Source organism: Aphelocoma coerulescens, chromosome 7, assembly GCF_041296385.1.
Source record: "Aphelocoma coerulescens isolate FSJ_1873_10779 chromosome 7, UR_Acoe_1.0, whole genome shotgun sequence".
NCBI lineage: Eukaryota > Metazoa > Chordata > Aves > Passeriformes > Corvidae > Aphelocoma > Aphelocoma coerulescens.
The window spans coordinates 10,773,507-10,788,489 of NC_091021.1; the positions used below are offsets into that span (position 1 = coordinate 10,773,507).

The 14,983-nt window shown below is 41.4% G+C and overlaps 1 protein-coding gene across 8 annotated transcripts in view; it reads right to left on the minus strand.

The window, feature by feature from the left end:
- The window catches only part of ANKRD44 (ankyrin repeat domain 44), a 132,542-nt gene that overhangs the window by 36,184 nt on the left and 81,375 nt on the right, over positions 1–14,983 (minus strand). For 5 of the 8 annotated variants that reach the window (XM_069022060.1, XM_069022062.1, XM_069022057.1 and 2 more), the window contains exons 6-12: positions 13,938–14,025; positions 12,018–12,160; positions 10,446–10,658; positions 9,435–9,513; positions 6,140–6,254; positions 3,117–3,199; positions 1,705–1,822 (exon numbers count right to left, since the gene is read on the minus strand). In XM_069022060.1, coding sequence (XP_068878161.1) covers positions 1,705–1,822; positions 3,117–3,199; positions 6,140–6,254; positions 9,435–9,513; positions 10,446–10,658; positions 12,018–12,160; positions 13,938–14,025 — 839 coding nt within the window. The remainder of the gene's footprint in view (positions 1–1,704; positions 1,823–3,116; positions 3,200–6,139; positions 6,255–9,434; positions 9,514–10,445; positions 10,659–12,017; positions 12,161–13,937; positions 14,026–14,983) is intronic. The other 3 variants (XM_069022063.1, XM_069022059.1, XM_069022058.1) reach the window with 1 other exon arrangement.

A 14,983-nucleotide genomic window follows, 5' to 3' on the forward strand; every position in this document is an offset into this window, starting at 1 on the left:
TAATTTTTAATAGAAAACAAATCAGAAGAATTCTGACTTCTTTTGTCATTCAAGCAAATACATGTAGGACTCCAAGCCAGAAAATGACATAAAGAAGTGCAGCACTTTCCAAGACCACTTGTCATTCACAGGGGCAATAAATCAATCACTTGTGTGCACAATCAGATGAGCAGACCTCTGAAATTCTTTTCCTATCACCCGTGCAACTCCCATTAATGTAATGGCAGTAACAGGCCTGTGTCAGGAAACAAACAAATTGCTTTTGTAGATCTCCAGCTATAGAAAAAAAAACGGACTGGATGCAATAATGCAATATTTTGGTGTATGTTGATCCCAACTCTAAATTGCTGTTGCATAAAATAACTACAGAACACTCACCACAATGTGCTAAAAATAAAAACACTTGCTAGTGATGACAATTGTAGTAAACCACTGGAAAAATATAGTTTATTTTCATGAGTCACTTTTGCTTCTTATTGAAGCCTCTCCTTCACTTTAGGACTTCCAGGATGTTATTTTTATCCTCCAGGGGTGCAGCCTTATCAAAGAGGTTGCATCTGAACTATATTATAAGAAGCTGCATCCAAGCAACTGTCATACCTCTTCTATTAATGTGAGAGAAGTATCAAGAGGAATAGTACCAAAAGAATAATAAAACCAACATTTGGATAAATTTTATTAGGGTTTGGTTTTTGGTGGCTTTTTTCCCCCAAGAACAAAATCTCTGCGATATAGATTTTGGCCCAGAAGAAAAAGCAACTTCCAGAACGATTGCCAAGTATTTGCTGTGGATGAGCATTTCTGCTTGCTATAACCACAGAAAATCCAAGGGCTGTAGCCAAGGCTCCATTTCAGCTGTCTTCTGAGCCATAAAGAACTCAAACAGAAGAGTCAAAACTCAATGCTTGCCAAACGCTGTGTCCTTTTGCTAGATTAACTTCACAGCACTTCACTGACAATTATCTGGAAATATTTAAACTAACTGGAGGCTACATTTACATCTTAAATTGAAGCATTTCCATTTTCACTTCAATTTCCATTTCTGCCCTCCCACCACTTTTCAGGAATGCATCACCCAGACAGAGAGACAGCCTTCTCACTTTCCAATTTGGAGGACAGGGGTTTGGTTTTGGTTGTTTTTCTGTTGTTGCTTTGGTTTGTTGGTTTTTCTTTCAGAAACTTTTAAACTTGCACCTGAAAAATGGGAGAGAGGGAGATGAACTACATCTGGACTCCAAGACTGCAATCTGGTGGGCACTGCTGCACAGCTGCCTTTTCGGGCAAGGACACAGTCCAAAGATGGAGGCCAGGAATAACTCCCCTGCCAGCAGCATCCCAGGAGCTCCAGCTCCTGCTCCTCACTGGGTGTTCCCTAGGGACTGATGCCTTCCTGGAGACCGCTGGCCCTCAGTGACTGTTGTGGCCCTCAGGCAGTCCTGGGCACATGCAGCACCCCTCTGAAAGCTTCTCAGGGGCATGAAGAGTTTTCCCCTTCTGCCTGAAACCCACGATTCAAATCAACCCAGCTCACCCTACACAAGGGCAGCGGCAAAAGAGAGCCTAAAGCGACCCAAATTATGACATCATTTACTGCTTTGCTTCCCTTGCACAGCAGTAAATTCCTCTGTGGATGGCACAGCCAAGTTGGCTGGCACCAAACGTGCCCCGAGCTCCCTTGGAGCAGCCCCAGTGGCAGGTACTCACCCTCCGGCAGCGGCCGCGTGCAGGCACGTTCTTCCGAAGCTGTCGGGGGTGTCTATGTCAAAGCCTGCAGACAGCACGTGCTCATTACTAAACAAGGACACTATGCTATACTTTTGTCCTAGTTAAACCACAAGAAACATTGCAGAGACAGAAAAATCAGTTAGTTGGGAAAAAACCAGAACGCAAGCAACTACAGTCAGAGAGAGGTTGTCACGGGAACGGCGAGCAGCTGCTCCGCTTTGGCAGCTCTATAAAAAGAGCTGCGAAGTTGATGAGCGTCTATTTCCGCATCCAGCTCCTCCACATCCCTGTCTGCAGCCATGTGACAGGTGTTTAGGAGGCAGAGACTCATCAAGAGGACTGTGACAGCAGGACAGGAAGACAGAAAACATGAAGACGTGAGGAAGAACAACAGAGTCAGCCCAAACATGAATTGGGGCCATTTTTATTGCGTGTGGTTGTCAGATTGGGAAGAGGCTTCCAGGAACACATGGGGATATTCATCAAGATGCACAAGGCCAAAGATATCAGCCTGACAGTGCTAACTCTCATCACCCAGGGTGTTTTCTCTTCCTATCTAGTGGTCAAGGCCAGAAAACACCAAGACTTAATGTAATGGGGCATGTAATTTCCATTTTTCATATTTCTTTTACACCCTACAGGACTCAAGGGGGAAAAGTAGTTGTAGGACATTTTATATGTTAAGCAATGAAGGAGTTTTCTCGAAAACTCATATGATCTGGGTCAGGATTTTTAAACTCATTGGAACTCCTGCCTGGAAAATCAGAATTTGGGATCTGGCCACTGATTACTGACTCTTTTGAAATGGTTGCATAAGCAAGCTCTGGTTTCTTCTGCGTTGGGCTCTGGTGAGGATCCCAAGGCTGTTCTCTTGACCCAACACTTTCACTAATTTTCCCTCTCATGCCCCCAGCGCTTTGGCCAGCCTAACTCCTTAACTGCAGATTCAGAAACACACTTTAGCTGCATGTAAAATACATCATCATCATCAGTGGGATGTAAATACCTGTGCCAGTGCAGACCCCAAGGAGATAATTTCAGAATTACTCCTTTGGGGGGCAGGGGGGAGAATCCCCAAAACAAAACAGGACCTCACATTCCTGCAGTTTGGAAAGGGGTTCTAAATTCCCTCCCTCCCCCAGTAAATTAGTCTAAACTCTGTGAACCTGCCAGGAGAAAAGAGCTTTGGGCATGAACAGCACAGGATGCAAGGAAGTACCAGCATGGCTCTGGGAAAGCCTCGCATGCTCTGGTGCACTGCCCCACACAGCCCAACACAGCAGCACAGGAAGCCTTTCATTTGAATAATTCACAACAAAGAGTAGAAAGGGGCTGCAAGCAGCAGAGACAAACACTACTCGAGTTCCAGGGACACTGGGGGATTCACTCACCCGATGACAACAATTTCCTGCAGCAGTCTGAGTGGGCATTCAGTGCTGCTAAGTGTAAAGGGAACATGTTGTGGATCCCACACCTGAAAGGGACAACAGCCTCATGAGAAAATGTAGATTACACACATACACAGCACATCAAAAGCTCCTTACAGAAAGGCAACATTTTCTCATGCTTTTCTAGGAAGATTCTTTCTTGGTGCCCGCCATTATTTTTATCTGTATTTCCTTAACAGCCTTCTCGAGAGTTAAAAATATTCCGATGCAGCAAAATCTTGGCATTATGCTTTGAACAGAATGTGGCAGGATTGTTTCCAAAAAATTCAAGGCAAAGCCAAGGTAAGGGAGGAAGTAAGAGAGCAGATACGGCTTGAAGTCAATTGCCCTGTGAGCCACAAATTTCAGCACCAGCTACACATATGGCAACTGCCATTCTGAGGGAAATGTAAATGCCAAAACCTCCTCTACATTTATTTCTGAAACCCATTTTTTGTTTTGTAGATGACTCTTTACACTTTCCTTTAGGCTGCCATGTCACAGTTTTCTTCCACATCCTAAGAACTAATAATCCAATTTTCCTATTTGTTCCAGCTACTCTCCTCACCTCCCCTTTCACTTTTTCCTCCCTTTAACACGACCCTCTTTTCAATTACATGATAAACTTCTCAGAGCAGACATGATGGGTAAGAAAAGAAAGGCAGCCATTAGATTGAGCCTATCTATCATTAGTCTAAATCTGTATCAGGCAAAGATGTAGTTTTTAAACAAGCTGAGCACTCAGCAACTTCAATTAATATCAGGAAATCATGCCAGTTCAGTCCCTAGGCATGCCACTGCCGACTGTCTTAGAATACTTTTGGGTCTGGACATCTTGGTATCTTTCATTCAGCATTGTTTTGTGTAAAGCATCTTGTTATTTTAGAAATATTATCCTACTGGAAGTTCTCCAAGTACACATAAACACGGAGCCTCTGAAACCAACTAGCTTGACAAGATTATAATCTACTGCCTGCTCCAGCAGATATATTTTTTTAAATTACAAACTCTGGAACAATAGCAGATGGATTCCTATCAGTACTTCATTTCTGCAAAACAATTGGTGGATGGGAGAGTATGATCACCTCATGGAAGAGGATTTCAGATACAGATCCAAGGATCTTATCTTTCTGCAAGACCCACCATAGATCATAATTACTTAGGAAGCTTCAGACAAAAATTAATGTGGATGTTTATAAAGATATCTTGCTCTCTCCAGGATTTTATACATAAATGTATTTAACTAATTTGGGTTTGTTTTCAAAAATTTTATTCTTTTCAGAATCCACAGGCCCATTCTTCCTCTGCCTTCACATTAAATGTGTCCTCCTTGCTGCTTCACTACACTAAGGACTGATGTGTGCTGCTGTACAGATTTTAATTTTGCTATTAGCAGCATCTATACCTTAGAGTAAATCTTTTAAGAGAGGATCTGACAGCCTGGTCTTTGAAGAAACCAGTGCAAGCTTCACTGAGCTGCTGCGTCTGTACAAACAGATTGCATTTTCTAGCCATGGATTCATTTATTTAAGGTAATATTGGACATTTTGTATTGCTGTGCTTCTCCCTACACCCATTTCCCTCTGTCTCCTCCTCCACCCAGTTATCTAATGCAATATTATTCACCTTTTTGGTCAAGATTTCCACCCAGCAGATGTTTTGGCTGGTTTCCACTGAAATCCACTATCTGCACATTTGCTAGCCAGTGTCCCACTTCTGCAGTGCTGTTCACACTGGTTCTTCCCATCACTTGCACACTTTCCCTTCCAGTGCATTGCCTCAAAGACTGGCCAAGCTGTCTGTACTTGTTGTGAACAGTGCTGCAGAGTTGTCTTTTCTAAACCTGTTTGGGGAGCTCACCCAGAGTTATTTACATGCAGCACATATTGAAAGCACATTTAGCACAGGCAGTAGCATCGTTTCCATCTGCCTGGTATCTCTGAGCCAACTTCTTATTTCACTTATTTCTGCTGCTGGAAAAAGTATTTTATTTGATCAATGTTCTGGTCATCCAATTGGGAAATAGAAATTTCTAACTGGAGAACCCTGATTCCAAGAGTGGAGTGGGCTATCCCAGTGCATCTCATTTTCCCTTAAAATCTCAAGCTAACAGACAGTGACTGACTGCACTGCAGAGAGAGGAAAAACATACAGCTCTATTAAGATACCAAGATCTTTATGCTGGCTGTATTAATAAAATCCAGTGACATTAGTTGAAGCCTGTGGAATTACTTTATCCATGTTAATTGAAGATCCGTTCCACCTTCTGAGTTTGTAGGGTGACAACTGTACTCAAGGAGAGTGGGCAAATGTGTCACTTGCATAAACTTTATCAAGCAAACAAACAAAACACTGAGAGCTGCAAGTATCTTCCAAATTCAAACCAAATTTGCATTTGAAAGCAGGGTTTCCTAACTAGGTAAGTCAAGAGAAGCCACAGATTTCTATGGCAGGTTCTAGGTAGAAGACAAATTGTATTTTGGAGACATGTGGAGGTAATTGCCAAAACCTTACATTCATGAAATCAGATGCTGCTCTGAAATACCTGGTACAGATATCCCTCATGGCACTGCATTATCCTGATCTCATCACATCCAGGTTTGCTGTTTCCTTTTCACAGACCCTAAGAACCTAACCATAACTAAACAATACTAAAGTACTCTCTCTATATATATACACATACATATAAATATATACACACACACACCCACTTCATGTACATGAATACCACTGTTCCCCATCAATGCTTCAGGGAAAAGAAGCAGTACTTGTACTAGTAATCATGCAAGTGGGCACAACAGGCACTTTGCAGAGAACTCCACACTTCCCAGTTGTTCATATTTTAGTCCCATGTCACCCACTGAAGTACAGTACAATTGCGCTTGTCCATTTTAACCTTCCCACTTCAGAAGGTGAGGAGCAGCTGTGTTTCCAGGCATTGGACATAACACTTGATCCTTAGGAACAGCTCCACTTGAGGCACCTACTTGGCAGTATCAGCTCCACTGGTTATGAGGGTGTTGATCAAAAGCTCGTGTCCGTATCTTGCAGCCACGTGCAGAGGGGTGTTACCATCCTTATCAACACAGTCAATTTCCCCTCCTGCAAAAGATATTTTTATACAGTTTAACACTGAAAAATTCAGCATGAACCAGTGACCACAAGTGCTATTTGTCTCTAGCGAATGCAGCATGAGCAGCCCAGCCACAGAGACACTAAATTTCCCAGAGCAAGGACCAGCACACAGCAAGCTGTCAGCTGTTAGCCACAGGTACTGAACATGGTCTGGCAGCAGCACTTGCACCTCCCTCTCCACCTGCAGTGGTGGGGAAGAGCGGTGGGAATGGGATGATGTACAGGGGTCAAGTACACAATTTGGATTTGCTGCCTATCTAAAGGTACAAATGGGTGCCCTGAAATAAACTACAAAATAATCTGCTGAAACTGCACCCTCATTTGTAAAGGCATTGCCACTCAGCCTTATCTCTACAACAACAGTGTTAAATAGAGTTCACTCAGGAGGCCAGCGGGAACACTCTACCAACAAACGTGTTGTGTGCTCTTTGTGTGTCTTACCAAAGAACAACCAAGCAGAGCTTATGTAAAACTTTTCCTTTTGCAATTTAAGCCTGGCATCTTGTGTTTTATTCACATAAGCAGGAAAAATGGATTTCTTTAGACAGATTACAGACAAGTCCCTGTTTTCTTTTTGGACCAAGAACTGTTAACTTTTTCAGTCTCTCCTTGCCAGTCAGGTTTACTGCACTCCAACTACTCTCTCCTTCCCCCAGTCCTCTCCAGCTGGCCTGCATCCTTCTGGAAGCAAAAGCCAAAACCAGTACTACAGCTGACATCTCCCAGTGCTGAGGTGAGCAAACAGGATTGCTTCATGCCCGCTGGCTGCACTCCTGGACATTGCACAGCACCATGTACATCCATGATCCATTTCTTTAAGCACCACGACACTGCTGACTTGTGGTCAACAAACTTCTGATCCTCTACAAACTCCAGATCCCCTTTTGAGGGATCCACCTGGCTGTTGCCATTTTGAACTTGTCCAGCTGATACTCCTGCCTCTGTGTGTGATTTTTCTTTTGCTTCACTTCCATTATAACTTCTGTCTCCAGTTCTACAGGATCATTTTTCATTCTGACTCCACCTTCTGCCAAACTAACAGTCTCTCCCGACTGCATTTTTTTTCTCCACAATGTTAAAAACACATTTTCTATTCCACTGTCCAAGCTTTTAATGAAAATACTGGATAGTTCCAGATCCAGAAGGAAAACTGAAAACGCCGTCACTACACCTTCCATTTCAACAGCAATCCATTTATTATTACTAATCTCCAAGTGTAGTTTTACAACCAGTTATGCACCGACACTGTAATATTTTAATACTCTCTTAGTTTGCTGTGAGAATACTTCCTGAAAGCATGTAAAAAGTCTTGCTAATATCAGGATGTGGTAATATTTACTGCGTGTCCACCCTTGCAGGAGATAACAGGGCTTAAATGCAACAAGAAGAGTTCTAGTAAAGCACTAGACAACATGCCCTGAGAAGCTGTGGACTCCCCATTCCTGGAAGAGTTCAAGGCCAGGCTGGATGAGGCTCTGAGCAACCTGGTCTAGTGCAAGGCATCCTTGACCATGGCAGAGGGGTTAGAACTAGATATTTAAGGTCTTTTCCTTTCCAACCTTTCTAATTTCTAATTTGTTAATGGTAAATGAAGGTCAGTGAAATGCTTGAACAGGATCCCTGGGGCAGAGCATCCACCAGTGAAGGTCTCTACAATCAGAACCTGCACATGGAAAAGTCAGAGCACAGTGCTGTGTTCACAAAGCCTATTAAACTGCTGTAGAAGAGAATTGTGATGTTCCAGCTTCTTTTACTCTTGAGAAACCTGTGCAAGATATTGCCTACTTTGGCTGACCTATGTAACATTCTCCAGCATTTCTCTTCCCCCATTTTTAAAGAAAGGTATCACATTTGCAGTTTTCCAATTTTAAGGTAATCCATTCTTCCTCTACAGGTTGCTAGAGACAGCAACCAGAAATTGAAACGTCATTAGCCAACTCATTAAGTACTGCAGAATGAAACTCCATTTGTTTAAATCATTGACATTTCTCTCTTCCACAAGATCCCATGGCAGTAAGGTATAAAGTCACTTGCAATGACATCTGTGTACAATACTAAAATTACAGGGGCAGAAAACGAAGAAAGAAAGAAGTGAAACCCAAGTAAGTGGAAGCAGAGTAGAGAGGCGTGAAGGACAGATGAAGAACTGCCAGTCCTTTCACACACAAATCCAACAGCGAGCAAACAATGGCTCTAAGTCTGAGCATACTATACTAAACAACTAAAAATTTCAGTAAAGCACAGTTTCTTGCATTTTGCCCCGACTCCCTTTTATTATTACTATTTTATTTATCCCAGGAGAGAGATGACAACAATTTGCATGATGACCTGAAAGAAGCATAATGTACTGGAGACCTCCATTTTTAAACACAATCTTGTTTAAATGTGTCATTACATTTAAAGCACAATTGTTCAGCCACCTTCAACATTTCACATTTCAGTTCCAAGTCTGGGATTTTGGAAAACAAAAAAAAAAACCCCAACCAATGAATAAAGCCCAGATCATCCTGTCTCATGTAGTGGCCCAAACTGGGAACCTTAAGTAAAGAATCAGTAATAGCAACCTCTGTCATTCAGAAACAGGCCTTTCCCAGATCTCCAACAAGAATAATTGCTATATGCTACAGTACTCTTGGACAAAAAAGATGCCTGAAAAATGACTGATAATCAGGAATCCTGGCTATGCCAGAACAAACAAGGCAGTGCTGCTCCTCCCTCCTGAGTACATGCTCAACACTTCATGAAGACAGTGGTGAGGGATGAGCTATGAGAGGTGAGAAAAGCACAGCCACTGAGTGCAGAGTAAAAAAAATGTTTTGAGCTCTAAGAACACCAGGGCTCCCAAAGGAGCACAACTAGAAAATTGTGCATTCTCCTCAGCAGAAAAAAGACCTAAATACTCCTCTGAACTCTTGTTTTCAGGTTAAGGATCTGAACAGATCATCCAGGCCACTGTCAGCTGGAAGATTATGGAATTTTGTTAACAACCAAAATCTCAGCTTGTGATGACATGATGGAATGAGAGCTGTCAGTGCAGCTCAAAGCCAGAAGTTCATGGAGCTGCCCTCTGGGTCAGAACAACTGAAAATTGCAACAGTGGACATGCCTGATCTCTTGGAGAGCCATTCCAGAGGCAGAGAAACTCACCGTTCTGGATGAGGGTCTGCGACCGCGTGAACCTCCCATGGACAGCTGTCATGTGCAGGGGGCTCTTTCCATCCTTACTCTGACAGAAATGAAACAGAACAGTGGTTCAGCATGTGAAGGCTTATGAAATCAAAGGTACAATGAGTACAGAACAATGTTTTGGGTTTTAGAGAAAGAAACTGAGACAAGGAAAGCTGAGCAATGAGAAAATAGCACGGGAGTGGTACCAGCCTCTCTACTCACATCACTTCATGTTTATTGGCATGGGGTTTCACCTTCATTGGCAAGCACAATCCCTAACTTCTTCTTAATAATTCTGAGTTAAAATAGTGCATTGACTATTCACTGATCTCATGGGACTTGGCAGAGGTGTTAAATGCTGGAAGTTAAATGCCAGTTTCACAGATGGGAATTTTAAATAAAGTAGTCAAAAAAGGTATGAGCTCAGAAGACCTCAAGTCTTCTGATACTTATAACAGTACCCTCTGTTGGACAACAGCAAGTCCCTTTCAGCTTCATCAAGATGTATCAGTTGTGCCTCAAGAATATTCAGATATCCTAAGCAGAATTAGACTTTGTAATCTTGGGCTCTAAAGCAGACAACTAGCAACCTTCGGTTTTATTCCCGGGAAAGGCAACTTTTTGGAATCAGGTTTAATTATATCCATATTATGGGGGAAGAAAAATACTAAAAAGGAATAGTTCCTTGACTTAGCACCATTCCCTGAGACAACATTTTGACAGAGCTCCTGGGACTATATTTTAGTACTGATTCGTGCCTTCATGAAAGTGGCTGGCCTGGAGTTTAGAGCTGTCATTGTATTTATCAAGGCACTGAGAGCTCCTCTTCTGGGATGTAATCTCACCCAAACAGTTTCATGATCAACATTCTCAGCATCACTCTAATTCCATCAAGGATTTAAAGCCATGCTGTATTTGTTATTACAGCTTCCTCCTGAGATATGCAAAATAGGATAAAGAAAAACTGTAAAGTTGGAATTCAAGTTTTACCTGAATATTAACATCTGCCCCATTATTCACTAGTAGTTCAAGACACAGTGCTCCATGAGTGGAGGCAGCAGCAAAATGCAAGGGGGTGAATCCATTGTTATTAGGCTGATTTACATTAGCACCATAGTCAATCAGCTCATTAACAACAGAATCCTGACCATTGTAACAGGCAATGTGAAGTGCAGTATTTCCGTAGATGTTCATCTCATCAATCTAAAATGAGACAAGGAGACATAGTTAAAATTACAGACATCAGCTTAGCATTTTACGTAATGCATCACACACTGCAAATGGAAATAGCTGGAGGCCTGAACTGTCATAGGGCATAGTTCTCACCAGCACATTTCATCAACAAATTATACTCCCAGACAGCTTAACTTAGAATGCTTTACCTTTCCTATTATTAACTTTTTATCCTACTGACAATTTCTAAAACCAGTGTGAAGCTTAAAGCTGATAGCAGGACTACATAATGATGATAATGATGACAAAAGTCCTAACAAGCTGGAAAGCTTTTCCATGTAAGTGAAAAAGCAGGATGAATAAAAAGCTCACAATCTTTGTCTTTAAAAAAATTACAGCAGTGAGTATTGAGGTTTTGTGACCAGAACCAGGCGTAAGAGCTGTTTCCACAGTTTTATTTTGGGTAGGGAGTGAAGGTGTCTGAGTGAAGGCAATGTGAAAGTACACAGACACACTTCAATAAGAAATCATTTTCAGTAGCTCAGTATTATAAAGATGTAATTAAGATTATGTTACTTCTTGATGACCAACTTAGTATGCAACTGCTGTTCTATAAAGTAGGACCAGACAGATTGTACAAAAGACTCAGGAATGGCATGAACAACCTTCCATGAAATACAGGTGTCTCAAGATCATATCCCCGTGGTGGTGAATGTGGAACTTAAAGGGAGTTATTAGGATAGCATTGATAATAACAGGAAACAGCTATTCCCCTTCAACTTCACAGCCAACAACCTGTGAACGTGAACTTCTGACAATTTTTTGGTAGGTCAAGTCAGCTGAAAATGCCATGGCAAAAGCAATGGCTTTATTTGATCTCTGATTAACTGTCTGATTAGGCTCCTCTGGTCATCTCACCACTGCTTTGAGGAGTTGACAATAACAAGAAGTCCATGCCCTGAAAAAAAGTTACTTTCCAGAGTGAAAACAATCCATCAGCTACAGAGGAAGTACAGGTCTGTAAACTGAAACAGCCTGAACTGCTGTTTAGTAAAGCATGCAGTGTACATGTTGAGAACAACCATTCATCGTATCAAAGGAAATGCTGGCTCAAGGAAAATTTCGTTACTCCCTCTTCTTCTGCAGGAACAGGATATATCACCTGATTCCTTCAGCAAGGTGGCCTGGAATTTACTGTCCATATCAGACTTTCCTTAATACAGAGTGTTTCCTGGCTCTTGAACCAATAAACTACAAGAAGCATGAGGTGATCTGGAAAATGGGACTCCTTTTCTTTAGAAGCTCTTCCACTGTCTTTAGCAGCATCCTTAAGAAAGAAGAAAATACTATCTCTAAATAGAGAGAAACAAAGTGCACATTACCACATACCTCCACCCCCAGGTTAAGGAGTTGTTTCACAATGTTAATCTGCCCATTGGATGCAGCTGCATGAAGTGGGGTGTAACCCTTCTTGTCTTTACAAGTCACTTCTGCACCATGATTAATCAGTAAGGCAACAACTTCCAGGTGACCTTCAAAAGACAAAAGATAGTTATCAATGAGTAAACCATCCAACAGCATCACTTCTCTCAAATTACTGCTTTCTTGCTACCACACTGCCCTTTCACTGCTGTTTCAAAGTGCTCCCACAGTTTTCCAACGGAAGAAAAAGCATTTTCATAAATGTTTCTAATCCTAGCTCCAAGGCCTTGTGAAGAAATCCATGCATTCACCTTCTCCAAATGTGTCAAATTTCTTTTTACTGAATTGATTTTTCGGTTGCCAAAAGAACAAAACCACACCTCTTTTCCATTTATTTCTCTAAAGCTAACAGTTGGTGTTTTATTCTCCCTCTTACAGAGGATTGTGATACAGTGAGCTTAGGAGCATGGCAATACAAGTCTCCCAAAACAGCATCCTACAGATGTCACCTGCAAACACAACTGCTAACACTTCTTGGGTTTTTTAGAGAGAAAAAATAACCTTAATGAATGATAAAATGAAGAGGAATAGTCTTATTGCTTCATGCTGAGACAGAACTGTCTGTCTTAGAATTAATCATTTATTTTGTCAAACACCATGCAAAGTTATGCTCCATCTGAGTTGCACAGCACTTGCATGACAAGGGGCAGCTCTGGTCATGTGCAGGACCTAGGACACCATATGTACAAAGTGTCCAAAGATAATTAGCGTCCAAAAATAATTAAATACTCAAGAAACTCTGTGAGGGTTTACAGCTCTCATCTCAGTATCTAACTTCTGTCTAAATTGCACTACAGACTCCATTGCTAATTTAGGCCTTAGATGTTATCTAAATACTTTTAAAAGTACATAATGAATTTCTGAAAATATTTAAGTGGAAAAGAGGTGTGGAATTGCACAGCACAATGTAAGAGCCCTTCAAATCTAGAGAGTGAAGTTCAAAGCTCGTTAGCTCAAAAGCCACATCACAGTTGTTGGCAAGAGCCTTTCCATCTGTCTGTGTATATCAAAAAACCACACAATATGCTTTTCTCACAGTTTGAAATCTCCTATTATCTCATTTCCGAAAGTGCCAGGATTAAAATCAAGATTTCTGACAGGTCAAATGAAAGAGTTCCTGGCTGAGGGCACACAACTCTCCACAAACTGTAACCTGAAATATACAGCTTGGCCAACAAAAGCTCTTGAACAAGAATGACCACTATAACAGGAAACCTTGTATTTTTAAATTATAATGTCCCAGTGTAAGAAGCTTGCCTTTAACTTGAAAGGAATGATAAGGCAAACTGATTTAATTAAGCAGTATTTGGTAACACTGCTTGAACAGACATTCGGTTGCTCTTGTCCACTCTGAAATACAAGGTGACAATTTGCTCCTAACAGGAAGAAAGTGCCTATTGTGCATTTCCTAAGAACATCATAACTTAGCTACTTAAAAACTTCAATAAACAGCAATATTTATGATAACAGTTACCTGCATTTCACTGAAAGTACTTTTAGCAAAAACTGAAACAAATATAATCTGGGTTTTTTCTAGCACAAATATAAGTTCAGGTTTGACTTAAGAGTCAGGATAAAAAGACCAAAATGAAAAAGCAACACAAGAAGCCCACAATTAACTGTCTTAAAAAGGAAATCACAGCCAAGATCTCCCTAGCTGAAAACCCATAAATGGACAGTGTTTATTTAGATCAGCTGAACCCTTCCTTCTTCAGGGTAATTGCAACACTCTCTTTCCATGGCCAGGTCTGTTCTTGTCCATTTTAAGACATGCTATCTGATTGTGAATAGGAAATTGAAAAGAAGGAGCAGCAGCCCAAGCCTTACCCATGTACGCTGCCCAGTGAAGAGCTCTTCTGTCCTTTTTGTCAAAAGCATTGATGTTTGCCCCCTTGGCTAAGAGCAAGTTCACCATCTAGAAGTAACAACAGCAGGTAAACCAACCCTCCAGGCCACACACTCAAAGGTTTATAAGAAATCAATCTTGCAATAAAGCTGGGATCACAAAATGCTGCATTTGAATGATAAATTTGTGAATGACACCAGTACTGTTCAAAGCCCTGTGCATTCATGACATGGACTGGTGACAGTCACAAGTAACCAGGACAAGTTCTGTGTCCACAGAGGGTCTGACAGCCTGCAGGGCTCTGCTACTGCAGTGTGCTTCAAATTCAGCTTGGCAAACTACCTGGAAGAGAAACAGGGCTGGAAGTGAAACTCTGCTCTTAGTTTTACTGATAAGACAAATTTAAGCTGGTTTTTGTGGGCTGGGACAAGATTCTTCCAGACCATATCACAACAAACCCTAAAATCTTCTTGATCTTTCCACATGGAGTGTCTTTCTTGCCACACCACAGTGATTTTCATTAAGTTCCCATGTGCCCACAGCAGTGTGGACAGCATCAGGCTGCTTCCTGTACTTGCTGGCCACAGCACAGCTAAGAGCTGAAAAGCTGCTTTCCTCACTGCCAATCATCCAACATTAAATGCAAGAAAAATAAGGGGCGGAAAAAAAAAGAAAATCACAGCCACTTTTTCAGCAAAACGTTCTAAAATCCTAAATTCCAGAGCTAGATAATTGTCTTCCTTTCACACACTCTTTTGCCAGAAAGATCAGCTAATAACAGCATATATTAAATTCTCATTTCTGATATTCTCTACCCAAGAGATTTAGATTATGACGGTTAGACACAGGCATTTCTATCTTTTTCCTACAGTGCAGTGTTTTAAAGGCCAAACACCATCACCCTTTTACAGGAACTACCATTCCTCTTTCTTCTTTTAATTACAGTATGACCAATCAACTTTTGTTCGCAGAGGCTTACTGTTCCAGTCTAAGAGGTTTTATTCCATATCTAGATCTTCAGGCATGG